Source organism: Lygodium microphyllum, chromosome 24 (genome assembly GCF_053477565.2).
Source record: "Lygodium microphyllum isolate KBCC chromosome 24, Lygodium_microphyllum_v1.1.10, whole genome shotgun sequence".
In the NCBI taxonomy this organism is placed as follows: domain Eukaryota; kingdom Viridiplantae; phylum Streptophyta; class Polypodiopsida; order Schizaeales; family Lygodiaceae; genus Lygodium; species Lygodium microphyllum.
In genome coordinates, this window is record NC_141158.1 from 20,457,717 (window position 1) to 20,478,087 (window position 20,371).

Genomic DNA, 20,371 nt, shown 5'->3' on the forward strand with positions numbered 1-20,371 from the left:
TGTGCCTCAGGAGTACAATTGCTCCAGGACACCGAGACCCTCCACAGAGGCAGCTCACAGACTTCTTTGCAAAGGAGACTCAGAAGACATCAATACAGTTACAGCCACAATCCACACGAGAGCCTCTCTCACCGCCACAGTCCAGACATAGACAAGGAGTACTGATTAATCAAGCCATTCAGCTTAGCCGATCCAAACGTCTTAGGCCTCGACACAGACACTGGTGACACCTTCATAGGCGGATACAAGGGATTATTGCTCGGGCTAGAGCTAGGCCCTCCATACCCACATGAGATTGTACCATTTGGAACTCATTGTTACTAGATAGAGCTCTATGTTTTACACATAGCCGTAGTTAGTTTCCTTTCTTATTTGCTTTGTGCTACATATTTTACCAAGACAGTTGTACCATCATACACATGATTGTAACTCATGGTCTCATAGGTCATTTTGGCCTTTTGTAGACATTAATATATCATTTCTCATCTCTCTCTTTCTCTCTCTCTCTCTCTCTCTCTCTCTCTCTCTCTCTCTCTCTGTCTCTCTCTCTCTCTCTCTCTTTCGTAAAAGGTAATTGTATTAATTACGAAAAAAGTACAAGATTACTTGATTACAAGATACATGACGACAATCTAAGTCATCATGTGAAGAGATTCTAAGAACTACAAGTTACAACGTCATGGCAAAGATGCAGAGGAAATTGCCCTATGCCAGGGACGTAAGTCCTCCCTAGAGAGCAAATCAGAATGCCAGAGAAGATCCAACTGCCAATACAAGAGGCCCTTAAGCCTCGCAATATGCCGCTGAATATTATAGGCGGAGTCAAAAAGAAAAGCATTCCGAATGGTCCAGTTATGCCAGCAGCCCCAATAACGAAGAAAATGATACACGAGCTTCATATGTGGCTGTGCAGGAGCGGGGTATTTGGGCTGCCCGAAAACCCAATCAAAGGGGCGCAGGGTGAAACCAACCACTCCTTGCCAAACAGCCGACAAAAATAACCAGACTTTCTTTGCGATGGGGCAAGAAATAAATCGGTGGTGGGCGGATTCCACAGCAGTGGTGCAAAAGAAACAGTGGCCATTGGAGATTCGTCGCTTGGAGAGAGCCGAAGCAAGCGGAAGACCACCAATCATCATTCTCCAAAGAAAAACTTTACATTTGAAGGGTGTCTTGTTCAACCAGCCCGCCATCACAGTTTCCCTCCACCATGACCGGGATTTACGTAATCCCCATAAAGCATTCACTTTGGTGACGAGCCATTGATGATCTTTAATCAGAATATGATACACTTGGTTAGCAGAAGCTTTGCTTAAAGTCAGCCGGCCTTGTAGATCCCAATCCTGCCAGGGATTATCCGAAGCAAGGGCAGGAAAGGGTTGTCTGCTCTGGAGCACCCTCAAAAGCTGTTCCCATAAAGGCCTGTATCCACGAGGGATCCTGAAAAGCCTCCTGGCTGTACGAAAAGATATAAGCACATTGCAACTGGCAAGGGTGGCATCCGCAACTGAAGACAAACCCAAACGGGCCATCCGGTTGAATTGTGGTCTGAGGTCCTGTTTACCTTCCCATGCAAGTAAACGCGAAACTGCCAGCAACTCCAATTGAAAAGAGTTAGTAGCTAAGCGATCCTCCGCTGGGTGCCACTGAGCCTTCTGGAGGACGTGTTTCCAGGAACACATCAAATGAGTAAGCAGCGACGAAGAAGAACTGGAGAACCGCGAATCAGCATTAAGAACATGCCACCAAGAACTCCGGATCTGGGTATTGCCATGTTGAAGCCCCTGGCCCTCAAGGAAATAACGGGCTATATCGACCCATGGATGATGATCCGAGCACATGGCGCGGAAAAGCGACCAACGGAGTGCCTGCATGTGAGTTTGGGCATCTAAAATAGCTCCGCCACCCATGCGTTTGGGGGTGCACGCATGCGACCAAGAGATCCAGGAAATACCTGCATGCAATGAGTCTTTCTTCCATAGCATGAAACGAATAGACTGAGTAAGAGCATTGAGAGTCGTAGTAGTCCAGGGCAACAATGGCAAGAAATATGTGAGCATTGGCAACATAATAGTCTGGGCCACTTTGAGGCGAACATGGAAAGGCCAGGCTTGAGATTTCCAATACATAAACTTAGCCACCATTTTCTGAGAAATCCACTGCAGCAGCTGCTTTGGGGGAACATCAACGCCCAAAGGGTACCCAAGGTGCCTGACAATGGAGCCACGAGGAACAACCAGACCCTGCCAATCCAAGGACTGCAAATCCGACTCCGTGCAGCTGAGAATGGCTGATTTGAGGGCATTGATGCGAAGGCCGGACGCCTGACCAAAGAGGCCCCAAACATCCAATGCTCTTCGAAGGTTATCCCTGTCCGCACGCAAAATCATAAAAGTATCATCCGCCAGGGATTGGCTAATGAAGTGCTGTCCTGTAGGAAGCGACAGTCCTGCCAACTGAGAAGAGGCTGCCATATGAGATAACATCGAAAGAACTGGATGTGTTGCAAGGGCAAAAAATAGAGGGCTCAAAGGGCACCCTTGTCTGACAGAGCGGGCAAGGACAAATGGCTCAGTAACACCTCCGTTCAGCATGACCCGCGAAGACGCTACAGCTCTAATAGTGTATATGAGACGAGACATCCGCGGACCAAAGCCCATAGCAGACATAAGTTCAGCAACGAAAGACCAGTCTAGATAGTCAAAAGCCTTTTCCAGGTCCAGTTGAATCAGTACGACCTCCTGATTGGAATGCCTGGCATAATCAATTGCCAGTTGAGCATTCAATACATTGTGTAGGATATTTCGGCCCTTAATAAAACCATACTGTAGAGGGTGCACAATGGCCGGGAGATGCTTATGGAGCCGATTCGCCATTACTTTGGAAAAGATTTTGTACATTGAACCCATCAAAGAAATTGGGCGCCACTGTGTCAACTTAGATGGCGAAGGAGCTTTTGGAAGCAATTTAATAAGGCCTTTCCATGAGGAAGGCATGATCCCCGTTTCCCACACCTGCTGGAACAAAGCCTGCAACGGTTTCACTAGTTGGGTAGCAAAAGCTTCAAAGAACTCATTAGTGAGACCGTCCCAACCCGGGCTTTTATCCTTAGGCAAGTGTAACAAGACGTCCATAACCTCTGCCTCACAAATATCGGACTCCATAGTAGTTTGCATGTCCTGCGGAAGCTGATTGCGGACCAGGTCATAAAAAGCCGAACGGGCCTGAGTAATTTGGGCCGAAGGTGGAGAGGTGGAACCGAGAAGGTCACGGAAATAATTCCTGCACATATGCACAATAGTCTGCGGATCCAGGATAAGGTGGCCTTCTGCATCCTCGAGTCTGATCATATTTTCTCGAGCAGGAGAGGCATGGAGAGCTCGAAGGAACTTATGGGTCTGACATGCACTATCTTGCAAAGTTTCCGTCAAATGTTGCAGTTTGGCCTGCTGATATGATTTCAACTGGAATGCTTTAATAAGATCAGCCACCCGCATGTCCAGTGCGAGCAGAAATGCATCATCCGGAGTGTCCATCAGCAGAGAACGAACCAAAGCCAGCAGATCCTCTGCTGCCTTGCGACGCTGCCGACAAAGAGAGGCATGATAAATCCCATACTGCCGAGCGACCCGCTGCACATTAGAGAGCAATCTTTCAAAAGACGCAGTGCCCTGAGAAGAGAAATCCAAGACGAATCTGTCAATCAATTGCTGCATATAGCCCTGAAAGAGTGCATGCTTCAGGTAAGATGAGTTGAAGCGCAAAGGGAGTCGGTCCAGAAATCGCTTGAAAGGTGCAATGGGTTGTGCAAGCAGCTCAAGCTGCAAAGGGAAATGGTCTGACAAAGCATATTGCTGCAACACTTTGATGTCGAGCAACTCGGGAAGAAAATCATCATTCTGCATGATATACATACGATCCAGTCGCGACCATGTTGTCGTATACTGGGCAGAATGGAAAGTAAACCCTGTAGAGGACGGGTGTAGCCAGGACCAAAGATCTTGCTTAAGAACAGCAAGAGCCAACTCATGCCACATACGACTTTCGGGCGCGTCCATTACCGAATGCTCTGATGTGGACTGGGAAGAATCCACACACATATTAAAATCCCCCATGAAGAAGCCTCGTCTGCCAAGTGACAAGGAGGTCTGCAAAGTCTGCCAAAGCTCCCGACGAGATAACGAATCATTCGGAGCATAGAGGCCAAGTAACCATAAGATTTCCCCTTCGAATAAAATTTCAATCACCAAAAAGCGGCCATGAACATCATTTTTAATAAGCATAGGCTGATATTTGTCATGTACAATCATGAGCACTCCCGAATAATGCATGGCCTGTGTCCCTGCATAGAACAGTCGAAAGCCATTGCAATCCACTACTTTTCCGGCTTCACCGTGACTCTTGTGCTCAACAGCGCACAGGACATCCCACTGATTTTCATGCAATACCGTCCACATGGCATGTTGCTTGTGGCGAGAACAAATTCCTCGCACATTCCACGTGGCTATTTTCATGTGTAGTTAAAACCAAATCAGGTACGAGACACAGCTTGCCTCGATTTGACTTTGTCAGCAAGAATGTCCAGGACTCCCTCGTCCAAGAAATCCGCCAACACAGCAAAAGAGTTCTGAGGACCAGATTTGGAAGTAGACGGCATATCTGCTGGCTTGGGGTTGAAACGGGGGTAACGACGGTCCCACGGGGTAATGACATTACCTCTGGTATCAAATGCCAGCTTAGCAGGGGGACCCTTTGGACGATCTGAATACATTTTTCTGGCGGGCTGATGACGGGGGGCAGAGGAAACCATAGCAGGAGCAGCGCGCTCGGAAGACAACATTTCCTTCCTGCGCATATATGTACGCGTGGAATCTTGTGAGGGAGTAGGCACAGTATTTTCCATGCCAGCAACAACCCTGTTGCCTTTTTTTGCACGTGCTTCCACCCAATCAGCGGCGCGGGAATCCAGACCCGAAACCTGTTGTTTACCTTTGGCCAGAACTTGGGGCTGGTGGATAGCATCCAGCGACGGGGCATCACACACCATATCTTCCGTGGGCGGCGCGGCGCAACATGGCCAACATCGGAGGTATGTTGCTGTTCCGGGCATTCAGCCATAAAATGCCCCAACTGTCCACAGGAAAAGCAATGCCCTGCAAAATTGCCCCATTTCAATCGAAAGTGCAACGGATGCATGCCCGAGCAGTTGAGGCGCAACCAAGCAGACCTTTTTCTTGCAGTGTCCCATAGCATACACAAGCGGTTGCGATTCACTGCCCGGAGACTGGGAGGGACGAGAACAGTGCCCACCGCGGCCATAGCATCCTTCAACAGTGGCCAATAAACAGCCGGGCAATTTTCCACTTCTACCCACACAGGAAGTACGACAACTCCAAAAAAAGGAGGAGACCACGAAGGAGACTGTTTCTTGGGTAGAGATGCTCAAGAAAACCCAACAGCAAGTAGAGGAGGCGGAGCAATGGATTCAAATTGCAAGGAAGGGGAAACACCTAGCACACGCATGAAAAAGCGGATGAGGACACCAAGGTGCTATACACGTTAATGAATATTAAGAAAGACACGCATGTCTCTGCTTGGAAAGTGGGCAAGAAAAGCACAGAAAGGGAGAGCTCAAAAGAGCGTGCACTCATTCTCCGCTTCCCCACCATGGAGGCTAGGAGAGACTTCCTAGCTCAACGCCGTACATTGAAGGGGACCGGTGTGTTTTTGGGTGACGATCTCACACCAACCCAACTAGCCCACATAAGGGAGTGTATGCCAAAAAATAAGGTAGCCAAGGAGGAGGGCAAACTCGCCTTCTATAGAGGAGGGAGAGTGGTAGTCATGGAGAGGCGCCACAAATGACAGCATGAGACCTATGGGACCTATGGGACCAGCCTTGCAGTGGCCGTCTGCAACTGTAACGGAGCCCTCCGATTGGATGTGGGAGCTTTTGAGGAGACATTCAAAGGGAGAGATATAGTGTTCTACTCAGAGACACATCAGGGACCACATACTACACTTCCATGGGTGACGGCCTATAGGTGGGAGTCAGCTTGTAGGAAGGAGACACGCACAGAGAGGAGCTGCAGCAGAGGATCCAGGTAGTTCGCAGAGATGAGCAGGCCAGATACATGTGGGTGAGAGTGTGTGGTGAGGAATGCACTTCGTATGTTGCCATATGCTATTTTCCCCCTATGATGTCCCGATACGCCCCACCCAAGGGGCAATCACCATATGTGGCTTTGGATGAGGATATTTGGGAGTCCTCGAAGGAGGGAGAGGTTATCTTACTAGGAGACTTTAATGCTAGGATAGCCTCCCATCAGGTGTCTTTCTTTGATGCATCTAAGGAGATGCTACAAGAGCAAGATGTGTCAAAGCTACAACTAGAGAGGACATCTCAAGATATGGGGGAAGTCACCGAATATGGGAGATACCTTGTGGAGATGGGCACACCTCACAGGTTGGCCATTCTTAATGGCCTGGCTAGACACCCCTTGTCCGGCGCCTTCACATGTTATCCTCACCGACATGGTGCCAGCATAGTAGACTATATTCTTGCCCCACCGATGCTGATATCTCACATCTAGGACCTATTAGTATCCCTGCGCCTTCTCGGAGTTGCAGTGGATCATGCCTACCTATCATTCACCATCGACCTCCAATTCACTGACATGCAAAACCATCATGCAGCTCACCGACACCTGAGATACCTCTTTTCCAGAGAGACAAAGGATACCTATGAGGCGGAGATCCTTAAATTGTTACATGATGCAGACCCCAACGTTCCATTACAATAGCTGACTCAACAGTTCAGTGAGGCCCTACACATCGTTGCAGGTGTACCCTTCCCACACTCATGAACAGAGAGCCTCCACCGAGGTGACACCTCGGAACAGCTAGTATGATGATGAGTGCCGTGAGACCAGAGCACGGCTACAGAGAGAGATAGCACTGGGGTCCACTACCCACAGGCAGACACAGATACTCTTTAGACACCTCACACGGTGGAAGAAGAGAACATTCTTGGCCCAGCTAGAGCGAGACCTATATCAATTATTCTTGAGCCAGGACTCTAGAGAGGCTTGGAGGCTTTTCAGAGAGCATTGCCCGACCACACCTATTACGTCCACCGCTGTCTGGGAGGAGTATACATCTAGTCTTTATACTGTGGAGGGTCAGCCACCTCTTCCTGACCTACTTGAGCCTTATCTAGAGACCACCATTTTCTTTACAAAAAGTAGGTTCCGAGAGGCCACTAACAAACTTAGCAGAGGAAAGGCACAAGATCACGATGGATTAGTAGCTGAGCACTTGATCCATGCTAGAGATTTGGTGACAAGATTCCTAGCTTACATGTTTAACAGAGCCATGTGTGAAGGCCTACCAGAAAGCTGGAGCACAAACACTATTGTGCCTATCCTCAAGTCAGGGGACCCTAATCTACCCAGTAACTATCGGACTATCATTGTTGGGCATACATTGGCTAAGTTATTTGCTTCCATCCTTGAGCATGAGTTAAGCAGGTAGGCAGAGATGTGGGGTCTTAGAGCCCAGGGACAGGCTGGCTTTAGGAGAGGCTTCTTCACATTGGATCACATCCTAACACTCAAAGCGATCATTGAGGAGGGAAGGGCCCATGGCCGACGGACCTACTGCTGCTTTGTGGACTTCCGCAAAGCCTTTGACACAATACCGAGAGACACGCTGATAAATAGATTGCATACCATGGGAGTACCGAAAGAGCTCAGTTGGGGTATTTTGGCACTATATGAGAGAGTTGTGGGCAGAGTCCGGATACCTAAGGGTCTTTCCGCACCTATTTACTCCACCATTGGGGTGAAGCAGGGATGCCCCCTCTCTCCGACATTATTTGGCCTGTACATTGATAGGATTGCTGGCTACATTTCACATGAAGGAGATAGAGGAGCTCCACTAGCTGGCACTTGGATACCTCTCCTATTGTATGCAGATGACATTGTATTGATAGCTGACTCTCCAGAGGGTCTTTAGAGACACTTGGATGCACTACACTCCTATACTTTGGACAGTGGGCTTTTAGTGAACCTTGGTAAAACCAAGGTGATGGTATTTAATACTACACCACAGTGGGTCAGGAGATCAGCACCTAAATTCACATATGGATCTGAGGAGCTAGAGTATCTTATACATACCTAGGAGTCTTATTCACAAGGCCCACCTTTTCTATACAAGAAGCAACAGACACTAGACTGACTCGCGGATACACAGCACTAGGTGGTTTGGAGAGGATGTGCTCACAGATGCAATTCCAAGAACCGCGTACCAAGCTATGGCTCTTCGATACACTGGTCACATCCACACTACTTTATGGAGTACAGATATGGGGGCCTAGTCTTGACCACCGTAGCAGATCAGGGCGCACTTATGATGGATGGAGGTCGATGGGGAAACCCCTAGTGTCCATGATATCCAGGATGATCAAATGTAAGGCCTCAGTGCCACATGAGATCATCAGAGCCGAGCTAGCAGCTACACCGATTGTGGTAGAGGCCCTCACCCAATCGGTCGCATACATACATAGCCTATGGGACTTACCCAAACACAGATATGCACGGTTAGCCCTTGAGTCCTCTAGGCAGCTTGCTAGAGAGGGTGATACTTCATGTTGGTATGCACAGATGTCAGCTTGGTTTGAGCTGCGTGGCTTTAGCATGGACAAGTTATTCCCCTTGCAATACTCCCTTGATGCACCATCTCTTGATCTGAGCAGGATCCCGATGGGATAAAGGGTCATTCGGAGCATATAGCCCAACAACCATAAGATCTCTCCTTCAAATAAAACTTCAACCACCACAAAGCGGCCATGTACATCATTTTTAATAAGAACCGGCTAATATTTCTCATGTACAATCATAAGCACACCAGAATAATGCCCGGCGTGTGTCCCTGCATAAAACAAGTGAAACCCATGGCAATCCACAACTTTTCCAGCTTCACTGTGACTCTTGTGCTCTATCGCACACAAGACATCCCACTGATTCTCATGCAATATAGTCCACATGGCGTGTTGCTTATGGCGAGAACAAATACGTCGCACATTCCACGTGGCTATCTTCATGTGTATTCAAAGAGAAGATCAGGAACGAGGCACCACTTGCCTCGATTTAACCTTTTCTGCTAGAATATCAAGGACACCCTCATACAAAAAATCAGATAACACAGCAAAAGAGTTCTGACGGCCAGCTTTAGAGGTAGACGGAATATCCACTGTCTTGGGGATGGAACGCGGATAACGACGATCCCATGTTGTAATCACATTCCCTCGAGAATTAAAAGCCAACTTAGCGGGTGGGCCCTTTGGACCGTCAGTATAGACTATCCTAGTAGACTGATTACGGGGAGTATAAGAAACCATAGTACGCGCAGCGTGCTCGGAAGAAGACATTTCTTTTCTACGCATATAAGTGCGCATGGAATCTTGTGAAACATTAGGCCCAGTAGCCGCCAGTCCAGCATCAACCTTTTTACCTTTTTTGGGACGTGCCTCTACCCAGTCATTGCCATGGGAATCCAAACCCGAAACCGGTTGTTTACCTTTATCCAGAACTTTAGGTGGCTGGTTTGCATCCTGTCATGGAGCATCAAGCACCATGTCTTCCATAAGCAGCACAACATGCTCAGCATCTAAAGACGGTTGCTTCTCTGGGCATTCGGCCATAAAATGCCCCAATTTTCCACACGAAAAGCAGTGTCCTGCAAAGTTGCCCCATTTCAAACGAAAGTGCAAAGGATGCATGCCAGAGCAATTAATGCGAAGCCAAGCAGGCCTTTTCCTAGCAATGTCCCATAACATACATAAACGGTTGCAATTCATGGCCCTTAGGCTCGGGGGGACTAGCACAGTTCCCACAGCAGCCATGGCATCCTTTAACAAAGGCCAATAGACAGCCGGGCAATTTTCCACTTCAACCCACACCGGGCATTCACGTTGAAGCAGGCGCTGAAAGTCTGCCATCGGGCGCCATGGCACAACATGGACCAAACGGTGATCAAAGAACAATGGCAGTTTAGACAGAAGATCAGCCCGATGCTTCTCAGATTTCAACAGCACCTCATAGAAGCCTCGGGGACCAACAAAAATCTCCTCAACACACTCCCCCTGTAGTAAATGGTGCAGCCACTGGCGAATATGGGAAAGCACTAGAATCCTGCCAGTGAAAAAGAGAATAACCGCCCGGTCATAAAACACCGAAAAAGAACGCAAGACAGTTTTCGGGTCCACCGTGGCTTCCAGAACATCTTCAGTTCCAAAGTCCGAAAAAGCTTCATGATTATGTTGGACATACTCGCCAAGCAGAGTGTTGGCAAACTCCAGCAAATGCTCCCAATCAATGTCCTGAGAATCCACAGAGTCAGAGGCAACTTGAGCATAAGAACGTTCCTGATGACCCATTGTCTCTTCGGGCGTATGCTCGGAGCGTTTGCCCGCAAGCTGAAAGTCAGGAGTAGGAGGCATCTCCTCTGTGCAAGGAACCATATCCTCCGGTTCCTCTGTATCAGAATCCGGACCAAGGGCTGCCACCATTTGGTCGATAAAAGCCATATCCAGGCCAGCCATGCTTCTCTCCTCTGTCACGAAATACTGATTCTCGCTGAGGCGAAAAAGAAATCTGTTTACCTGGCTCTGTCACACTTGATCTGTTACCTGAGCTGAGACCAGATGACGACAAAGGTGAGGGGCAGGTCACATGGCCACCATCAACCAGGACCCAGAGAGGACGGCAACTGCTCTGCAGATTCCGGTGGCAGCTGACGGGCGTAAGCCAGGCCGTGGGGAAAGCACGAACAGCAGGGCGCTGCAGGCGCTGGCAGAGAGGCGAAGTCCTGGTCACAGCAGGTGGGCGTAGGCGGACGGCAGCCACGAAGAGGCAGTCAGCGAGGCGGGGCGGCGTTGGCGGAGCAGGAACCGGGCGACCAAGGCCACAGCCGCAGGCGGGGAAGCGCACGCTGTCTCTCTCTCGCGTTCCTGTGGCGAGCTGACAGGCGGCTGCGGACAGCAGAGTAGACGAAAGCAGACGGGCGTCTGCAGGCGAGGCAGCGGGAGTGGTCAGGAAAACGGCGCAAGGGAAACCGTGACGGACCAGGACGGCAATGAGGAGCAGGTCGCATGAAACAAACGCTGACGATACGGGTGGGCGACGGCAGGGACTCCAGCCTCCAGGACGAACGACGGGCAGGCGATGGCCTATGCCGTCTGTACGCGGGGGGAACCAGGCCACGGATGGCGACGAGGCGGCAGGTCGCGAGCGGGCGCCATCTCTCTCTCTCTCTCTCTCTCTCTCTCTCTCTCTCTCTCTCTCTCTCTCACGCACGCACGCACAAATGCGCGTGCACAAATATGATCAAGTAGGGCAAACAAAAGAAAAACGTTTTGTCAAAGCAAGTCATCTACTCTTTTGTTAACATTTTGAAATGCTTCATATAGTTCTACCTTAAAAGACACGCTTCCATGCAATCTTGATTGGACAGTTGTGACAATATTTGGAGCCAGGTGAGGATGAGGCATCTGCCCAATTCGTCCTCCCAAGCTCCCAAATCATTTTCTCCAACATTTCCTTGCCATTTCTCACGGTCATCCTGCAAAAAATTGGGGCATTTGCTCCTATTACCTTGCATTGGCCATCGTGCATTGAGGATGTTATGTTCAGGTCTACTGGTGCTGATTCTAGGAAACAGTGAAGCAAAATTGTGTGATTAGGGATGTTTTCCAAGTCATTCAAATCAGGTACCTACTGCAGCCATTCAACTGAGGAGGTTTACATCCTTCAGCCACTGCCACATTCAAGTAGGCAGCAAGCTATTGTCTTAGTAGTTGACCACCCTTGTCTTTTGGGGTGACATACCCTCTCCACAAAATTTAATGTACTGAAGGCAAACTTCTTAGAGCACTAATATAATTTGGAAAAAAAAACCCATATGCACTATCCACAATAGAGGGTGGAAACACTAGCCCTAGTGGCAAACCATGTCTCTTTTTCAGAATCTTATCTTTGAGTAGTGGTTACTACATGTGTGACATGCCAATTTGAACTGAGTTTCTATTCTATGTACCAGTCCTCAGAATATCCATGTTTCTAAGTTTCTTCTTGATGGCTGAACATAAAGGCATGATCTGAATATTTTGGTTGACATACAGGGTGATCATGTCTCTTACTTGAATGTGTACGAAGCTTTCGTGCGATCACAAAAGTCTGCTCAGTGGTGTCATAAAAATTTGATCAATTACCAAGCAATGGTAGGCTAACCTCTTCCTTTCTGATTTCACTGCAACCATAGAAGGCTGCTTGGTGGTCTCATAAAAATTTGATCAATTAAAAAGCAAGCATAGCCTTTTTCTTATTTTTGACCAAGTAGAAAAAATTATATCAAATGACCTTGGTGGAAATTACTACCAAGGTAAATTACAAAGTACAAGATTCCATCTAAAAGAGTGCCATGACAAAAATTATCAAGGGAAACGGCATCTTCTTAGCTATCCTTATTTCCATTTTTTACATGCCTGTGATTCAGATAAATGTCTGCTTATTATTTCTTTCTTGCAGAGAAAAGTTGAGGACATTAGATCACAACTGACCAGATTGTTGCAGCGATTGGGTCTCAGTGTGAAATCCTGTGGGAAAAACATTGAGGTACATCAACTTCTAAAATTAGCCATGCGATTATCTGCTTCACATGAATGATGTGCTGGATATTTCTGCAGTTGGTGCGCAAAGCTATTGCAACAGGATTTTTCTCACATGCCTGCCAATTGAAGGTAACCTGACTATATGTTCTAAATCTTAATGTCAAGTTATCTTTCTATGTATAGATCTGCACTACAAATGCATATTCTCCTACACTGCTCATAGAGTAGTTTTTGACTATTTACTATTTCTCTTTTTCATGTTACAAGAAACTTCCTTTGGGAAGTCTCCAATATATTAATGTAGTGGTAAAGCTTAAGCTTTCTTGCCAGGCACATTCAAGTCCCTTTGTAGCATTGGTAGGGACACCATTGTCTTACGCAGCTCAAGATTGTAGCTGTTGCTCTTTCAGGGACATTCCCATGAACTGGTCCTGCTTTTGGCAACGTAATTTGTGCTCTGACCAGCAACTCGTCATGTGGATGGGGTCACACAGCTCTTTACCTATCAACACACCATGGTTGGAAGGGGGTAGTACCCCCCTTTTGAATATGCTGTGTGCACATACTTCACACAAAAACATAAATCGTCTGAGAAAGGAAAGCAAATCTGAATAGCTTCATGGACATGCTTCCTTAAATTTCATCATATGACCTAACCCATGAACAAAGGGAACAGTGGAAACATGTATGTAAGGGTTAGACACAGAATGATTCTCTCCACCTTCCTGACATTTGAACATGATACCTGGGCCAGCTACTGAGAAGGATGAGGCAAGAGGAATCTGTCACTAGTCTAGTACGGAGAAACCATGACAACTCAAGCTTGTGAAATGTCAGATGCAACCCGTACATATGCTTAAGAGGAGAGAGCAGCTGGAACATTCGTATGACCAAGTTTATATGGATTCACTGGAGCGCAGCTGCATAAAATGGGTTCATGATGCAGTTGTCCATTTTCAGGTCTTAGAGTTCTTTGTGCATGTTTGTGTAGTGGAGCCATAGGCATCCACTAGGTTTATATAAGATGGGGACCCAGCAGAGCTTTTAAGTGAGTGTCAGTTAATGATTCAAAGTAGACTGCTTTATGTAGAAAGCATTTCTATACTGGATGCCTGTTAGAAGTATGTAAGGTGCATTTGTTTGCAAGAACACTTGAGGCCTGGAAAATGCATGCAAACATTAGTTGGATGTAGAACCTCCTCAATTCTGCAACCTGGGCCTGTTTGATGACTTTCTGTTCTCAGCTAAATGGAACCATGATGCTAGAGAACAACAGAGCCATATTTGTTGAGCCCCTCCACCTAGCCCTGCTGCCACCGCCAACTCCAGCTGCCACTTCACAGGTCCTCTGCCTGCCATTTCCTCACTGCCACAACCCCCCCATACACCCCTGCCACTTCTACCCCTCCATGGCCTGTTGCAACTCCTCTTCATCACTGTCTCCTCCCACACCACTGTCACCCATCACCTTCTGCCCTGCCTTCTGTAAACAGCTGCCAGTTTCCAACCCCTGCTGCGAGACTGTGACCCTTATCTTGCCCACCCTGCCCACTGCCTTTCCTGCCTGTGCCCCTGTCTGTGCCTGGCCTGCCAACCCTGCCTTTTCTTTGCCCCTGTCCATCCTGCTTGCACCCTTAACTGCCTCACCTGCACCCTTGTCTGCCCCTGGCCTGCTGCCCCTGCCACCAGTTTGATAAACCAGCAGCTGCACCTGCACCAGCTCCCTTCCCCTACCTTGCCATCTTGCAATTGTAACCGTGATGTCCCCTCCCCTTGCAACAGCCCTCCCCCTTCAACAGTCAGCCGACTGCAAGCTCTGGAGGTCCTGGGAGAGACATATGCAATGGCAACCTATGGTCTGATGTGGGTGCAACCCACGGATGCACCCAGTCATACACTTCACATGTGGTCCTCTCCAAGGAATAGCTCCAAACAGTCCCTGCTGCGGGAAAGGAGTAAAGGAGTCTTTCATCTGTCCACTCACTCTGCCTTGCACATTGTGGAGATGGTGCTGATGGGACAAGGTGTCTTCATGGTTTGTCATACCTTAGCAAAGGCTGCACTTCAACAGCTCCCGGGTGGTGTCTGCAAAGGAAGTCATGTAGTGCATTGGCTTTATAGTCTCATTCTTTGGGTCTTACCACAAGTTTCCATGACACCCTATCAGTCTCCTCCTCCCAAGTCTTGCACTGAAGTATCGCCTATTGGTGGAGGACTTTGATAGACACTTTGGCACAGTGATTCCTGCCTAATTTGCATGTACGTTGAGAGGAGCGGGGGTACCAAAGGTGCAAGTGGCAATGACTAACATCAAGAAAATACCCAAAGTTTTGGAGATTGCAGTCTCCTCCCCAGCACAAATGTTGTCACCCCATTCCCCCTTTAGCACCCTCCCTAACCCAGTCTCCCTCTTTGCCCCCTCCTCGCCCATCCACTTTGGATGTAAGCCCATATAGAAAGAGCTGGATCACCAAACAAAGTCACATCTGACATGGATGAGGATGGTTTCATGACAGCCTAGTGTCATCATAGCAAGGAACAGCCTACTCCTCAACAGCCCCAGCCAAGAAAGGGCACCTTTTTAGGGGCCACTTGCCTGCATAACCCCTAGTTGTGGCAATCTCCTCCCCAGCACGAATGTTGTCATCCCTGTTTCCCCTTTAGCACCCTCCCTAACCTTGTCTCCTTGTTCCTCCTCTCCTCAACATGGGCTTCTTTGCAGCAAGGACTGTCTCTTCATGAGCCTTACCCCCCCATCCTCCCTATGCCCCCCCCACTCTAGGAGGTGATAAGTCCCACATCTGAGCGCCCTCTCCTTGACAACACCAACGTGGCCTTCCCAACTAATGGGAGGTGCCATAACCCTTGCGATTGACCATGCTTGCCCTCACTATGTGTAGCTGCTCCCACAAGAGTTTTACCTCGATGGGCCTTGGTTATACATGAGAGTGGTGGGACACATGGAATTTCCACTTCCACTAGAAGTGACAATCTTTGCAATCCGCAATCTCAAAATGCAAAGACACACCTACTAACTATAAAGAAATACTCGCCTACAAATAGGGTTAGGGTAACTCAAAGACAATGAACACTGAAGATAAATAATGAATGATGAATATGTGCAATGTTCAATGTAACAAACACTTATGCAAAAGGAATACTAATCCCCAAACTTCCATGTCTCTAGGATTGGGGTAGAGAGTATGAGTTAGAGAGTGTGTCATACTTTGACAGATCCAAAAATGCAACAGATAGCCTTCAAAGATGTCTGGCAGCAACAAATATAGCTCTGTGAAGGCTGGATCAGTATTAGACTGAGCAAAAGGGCAACAAATCAGTAAACACAACCAACTAAGAGCAAACATAGCTCTATGAAGGCTGGATCAGTGTCAGACAAAGCAGAACACAACTCAATAAACACAGCCAGCTGAGGTGAAGCAGCAGCCAGGTGATTTCTGTAAACAGAAAAATGCTTGCAGGGTGTCATGGCAGGGCTAAAACAGCAAACAGAGGGTACATCTGATGATGTGGCAGGCTGGCAACAGTTGATCAGGGGCAAATCCAGGCTGCAGCAGATGATTTGGCAGTAAACACAGCAGTCCAAGTGATGACAGCAAGCTGAAACCAGTCACGAACAAGTATGAAGGGGTCAAGTGTGAACAGCAACCCAAACTGAGGTATCCTCTATGAATGAGTTGTGGACAGCAAAGATAGATGCCAGCAATCTGCAAAACAGGATTAAGGCTGAGTGGCGGGCAACCTATCTATTTATAGAAGTGTGGATCCTCCCAAATTAGTGTTTGGCTTATGGGATACAGATGGCCTCTAGGAATGCACACCATTTAATGAATCTTTCATAATAATTGAGTTTTGGGGCTGTAATAAAGAGCTACTTAGTTTAAAATGCATTTTTTAGCTCAACACTAACTCCTCCAAATAAGCCACACTACTCCTTCCTACAGGCCACAATTTGATGGATGGTCCATGATGCAAGTAGAGAGGTCATCCAAGACAAGATGATGGACCATGTGGCCCGATGGTTGGGAGGGGTTAGTTTGGAGTTGCTCGTGGATCAATGGCTCATATGCATGATGGACATCAATTGGCAATCTCATGTAGAGCTCCCTCATCTTTGCATCCTCATCTGTACTACACAATAGTGGCACCTTCCAATGGCTACTTGCCCAGGTCGCTCGCTACTACATGGTCTCAAAGGCTCACTTGACAATGTGGCTCATGGAGACACACTCCAGTTCAAGGAGCAAATAGCATCCCCCTTCTATGCCTATGGGCCAATATGAGGGAAGGAGTTTGCAGCTTCTAAGGCCCATCACATGGCTCCTAGTTCCCCCTCTTCTTCATCTTCAACCATGTTGAGCAAGAGCCTATTTGGAAAACCTTAGAGTTTCCCCATGAGGATACACCTGGCATCGTGGAATGTGAAGAGCCTTTACTTCAATGGAGTGTGGGGTCATGGAGTTGCAGCTAGTCCTTGCAGAACACATCAATGCCCTTCTTAAAGAGCATAAGCTCTCGTCTCAAGCTAGCAAAGCTAGGAAGCTTTCTTCCAAGAGGATCCCACACATCCTAGGAGTATTCCATGGGCACCCATGGCTAGAGTGGAGCAATAGGCACTTCATTGGTTCAAGCCTTTTGTTTGATGCATGGGATCAGAAGACTATCATTGAAAGATGAGCCTTATAGGTTAGGCTAGATATCAAGGGCTCCTACATTGGAATCCTCAATATCTATGCATTAACAAAGGTTTGAGCATGGGCTGGTTTCTAGACAGATGTAGTAGTTTGATTATCCAAGGTGAACTCAGATTGTTGAAACGACTTCAACAACCTGGAGACCCTAGAGGATCAGCAAGGTAGAGGCATAAACTTTTAGGGTATAGTTGAAGATGAGCAACGGGCCTAGAAGGCTTTTATCTTTGTTGTAGGTGCTTAGAATCTTTGGAGAGACCTAGCCTTTTATCGACATGATAATTCATTGGACTTCTATGGATATAGGCACCTCAGACTCATCCTCCTAGAATGGTTGGATAGGTTCTATGTGCTTAATTGGGGTTGTCCCATGGAAGGTAGATTGGGCGATTCATTTGCACCACTTATTAGATCATGCCTTAGTTCCCCCCTTGACCCACACTCATAACCAATTCGAGTTATGAGCAAGAGGAGATACACATAAAAATCAAATGAGGACCACTTGGCGTTGCAAATGGTATAGCCAATTAAATTGTGGATGGGCACATCTAATTTTGGGCAGGGCCAGAAGGGTAGAAAATAAATTTTAGAATTATTTAATTCTGAAAATTGATTAAATTGCTGAAAATTGCCGGAAAATTGGATTGGAAATGCTCATGCAATGGGGAAGAAGGCTGTTTGGGGGATGGAGGGACTGATTCAATTCATTCATGCTGTGGGAGAGAGAGAAGACAAGCTGCTGATCAATTTTTGCTAGTGTGGAGACCATCAAGAGGCTTCCAACTGCTGCAAGAGACCCAAGAGGAGCAGGCAACAGCATTGGTGGCACCTTGGGCTGCAGGCAACAGCCATTTTCTGGCTCCTAGTCAGCAGGGATAACATTTGGGACTGGTCCAGTGAGGGCAGCAGTCATTTTCAAGGGTTTCTTGAATGGAAAATCAGGAATTTCTCTCTCTACAGCATTCTCACACCTTCTCCAACCTATTCTCTGATAATCTCAGCCATTTGGAGCAGATCTCAGCTAAATTTGGTGGACAGCAAAGGAATTTTTGTTGTAAACCCTAATTCACAGCAGAAATCTGGGTTTAGCAACCACCTTGGGACCCGTGTGAGCAAGTGGAGGCATAGAAGACTAATATCAGCAGCTAGAATTCCAACAATTGCCAAAGATTTCAGATGACAGTCTATACCATCTGATTCAGGGCAGGATTTGGCCAATCAAGGGTCCAATTTATATAAGTCGTAGGTGAAGATCAAGGGAAAATTTGCCCAAAAAGCTTGTTGATCATTTATGACAGCAAGGGCTTTTGGATCAACAGAGGAGATTAAGAAATCTCAGTTGTACTCCATCCAATTGCAATACAAGATAAAGAAATACCACAAAGGCTACTAGTTTTGGGGCCAATAGTCTGTCCAATGTCCAAGATTGTTATGGTAAAGTGTGCATTTCAATTTTGTAAATTTGTTAATTGCTGTAATTAAGTGCTTGATTGGAATTTCACCACCCTCTCCAAGAAGGAAGGCTAGTTTCAATTGGGCATAGGATGGAGGGATTGTAGAGGAGGTGGGACAGAGCCTTGGAGAGTCTGAGCAAGATTTGTCAAGAGGTGATCCTTTATGTGAGGTAGCGGGACAAGGAGGAGAGGGCCATGTGGTGAGATTTGGCAGTCGTTTAGAGGTTGCTAGAAGACTCCCTTAGACACTATACCCTCCATGCCAAGCAATTGTTAAATAAAGTTGATTATTTTGGACAATAGATGGTAGAACACATCTTTAAAGCGAAAATAATAATGCAATTAGAGTATACTATGAGTATACTCTTACTGTCATTTGCAATGCAATAGAAATCCATCTTTTCTCTTCTCTATGTAGGAGCTCAAACTTGTGACCCTACCTTTGAGCTACCTCCATCTACCCTATCCTTGCCAATTGCCCCATGTTGGTGTGCACCCTAGCGTTAGGTGCTCCTGTCACTGTCCACACTACTCCTGCCCTTGCCTATGCAGCATAGGCTCATGCCCATTGTCCTCTACCTCACCTTGTATCCTTGCTCCTATGCTGCTCTATTCCTCTACACTACCCTAATCCCTATGCCGCTTGCATCCCATGCCTCACCCTACTCTAGTGTGACCATCCTCTATCTAGCCGTGCTTCCAATCCATCTCCACCTCCAAACACCACCTCATTTCTCTCTTGGCTCAATAGGCTTCTCATTAGTTGCTCCCTCCTATAGCAACATTCACAATGAACATTCAACAACTCATCCCATTGTCTTCAGAGAACTCATGTAATGGAAATTGTTCATCCAATGCTAGTACATGATGTTGTGGATGCCCCACAATTATATACCTTGCAAGTCTTTATTTTCAAGAAACATCTTCAAGGTATTCACAACATAGAGAAGGAACTAGAGATCCCGATCTTCAAAGAGGTCATGGATCACACCCCTTCTAACATATAGCTTTGAGATTGCCTTGGTCCACCTTAAGCATCAATACCTCGCGGATAGTGAAGGCATGTTGATGGACCAAGGCTTATTTATGATATATCTCATCTCAATGGATGCAATATAAGAGCATATCGAGAGATCTTTGGTTGTATGTACTAAGGGAGTTATCTACACAGTTCCATGATATAGCAAAATCACAATCTTGAATTTTGGCTTCTCCATCACTTTCTAAGATATCCAATTATCCTCCTCTTCCTTGCTATTGTGCTCAAGCTCGTCAGCTAGTGAAGAGGACTTTGGACGACTTTGTGGCATAGTGTCCTCTGCTTTGTTTGTTGATATTGTGATAGGAATAGGGGTGCCAAGAGAATCGCTAAAGCTTGGAGATTGGGGCAAGAAGAACACAATTTAGTAAACAGGTCATAGTCACATGACAACCTAGGTAGTGCCTTAGATGCTATGCTTTGAGACACCAAAATTGAAACTGCACATGCTTTAGGGTCAAAAAAACTCAAAAGGAGACATCCTAGCCATCACTAAACA

The 20,371-nt window shown here is 47.1% G+C and overlaps 1 protein-coding gene across 2 annotated transcripts in view; it reads left to right on the forward strand.

The window, feature by feature from the left end:
* LOC148014897 (RNA helicase family protein) overlaps window positions 1-20,371 on the forward strand; it is a 291,388-nt gene that overhangs the window by 260,052 nt on the left and 10,965 nt on the right. For both annotated transcript variants that reach the window (XM_087665509.1, XM_087665508.1), the window contains 3 exons: window positions 12,182-12,280; window positions 12,588-12,674; window positions 12,746-12,799. In XM_087665509.1, coding sequence (XP_087521635.1) covers window positions 12,182-12,280; window positions 12,588-12,674; window positions 12,746-12,799 — 240 coding nt within the window. The remainder of the gene's footprint in view (window positions 1-12,181; window positions 12,281-12,587; window positions 12,675-12,745; window positions 12,800-20,371) is intronic.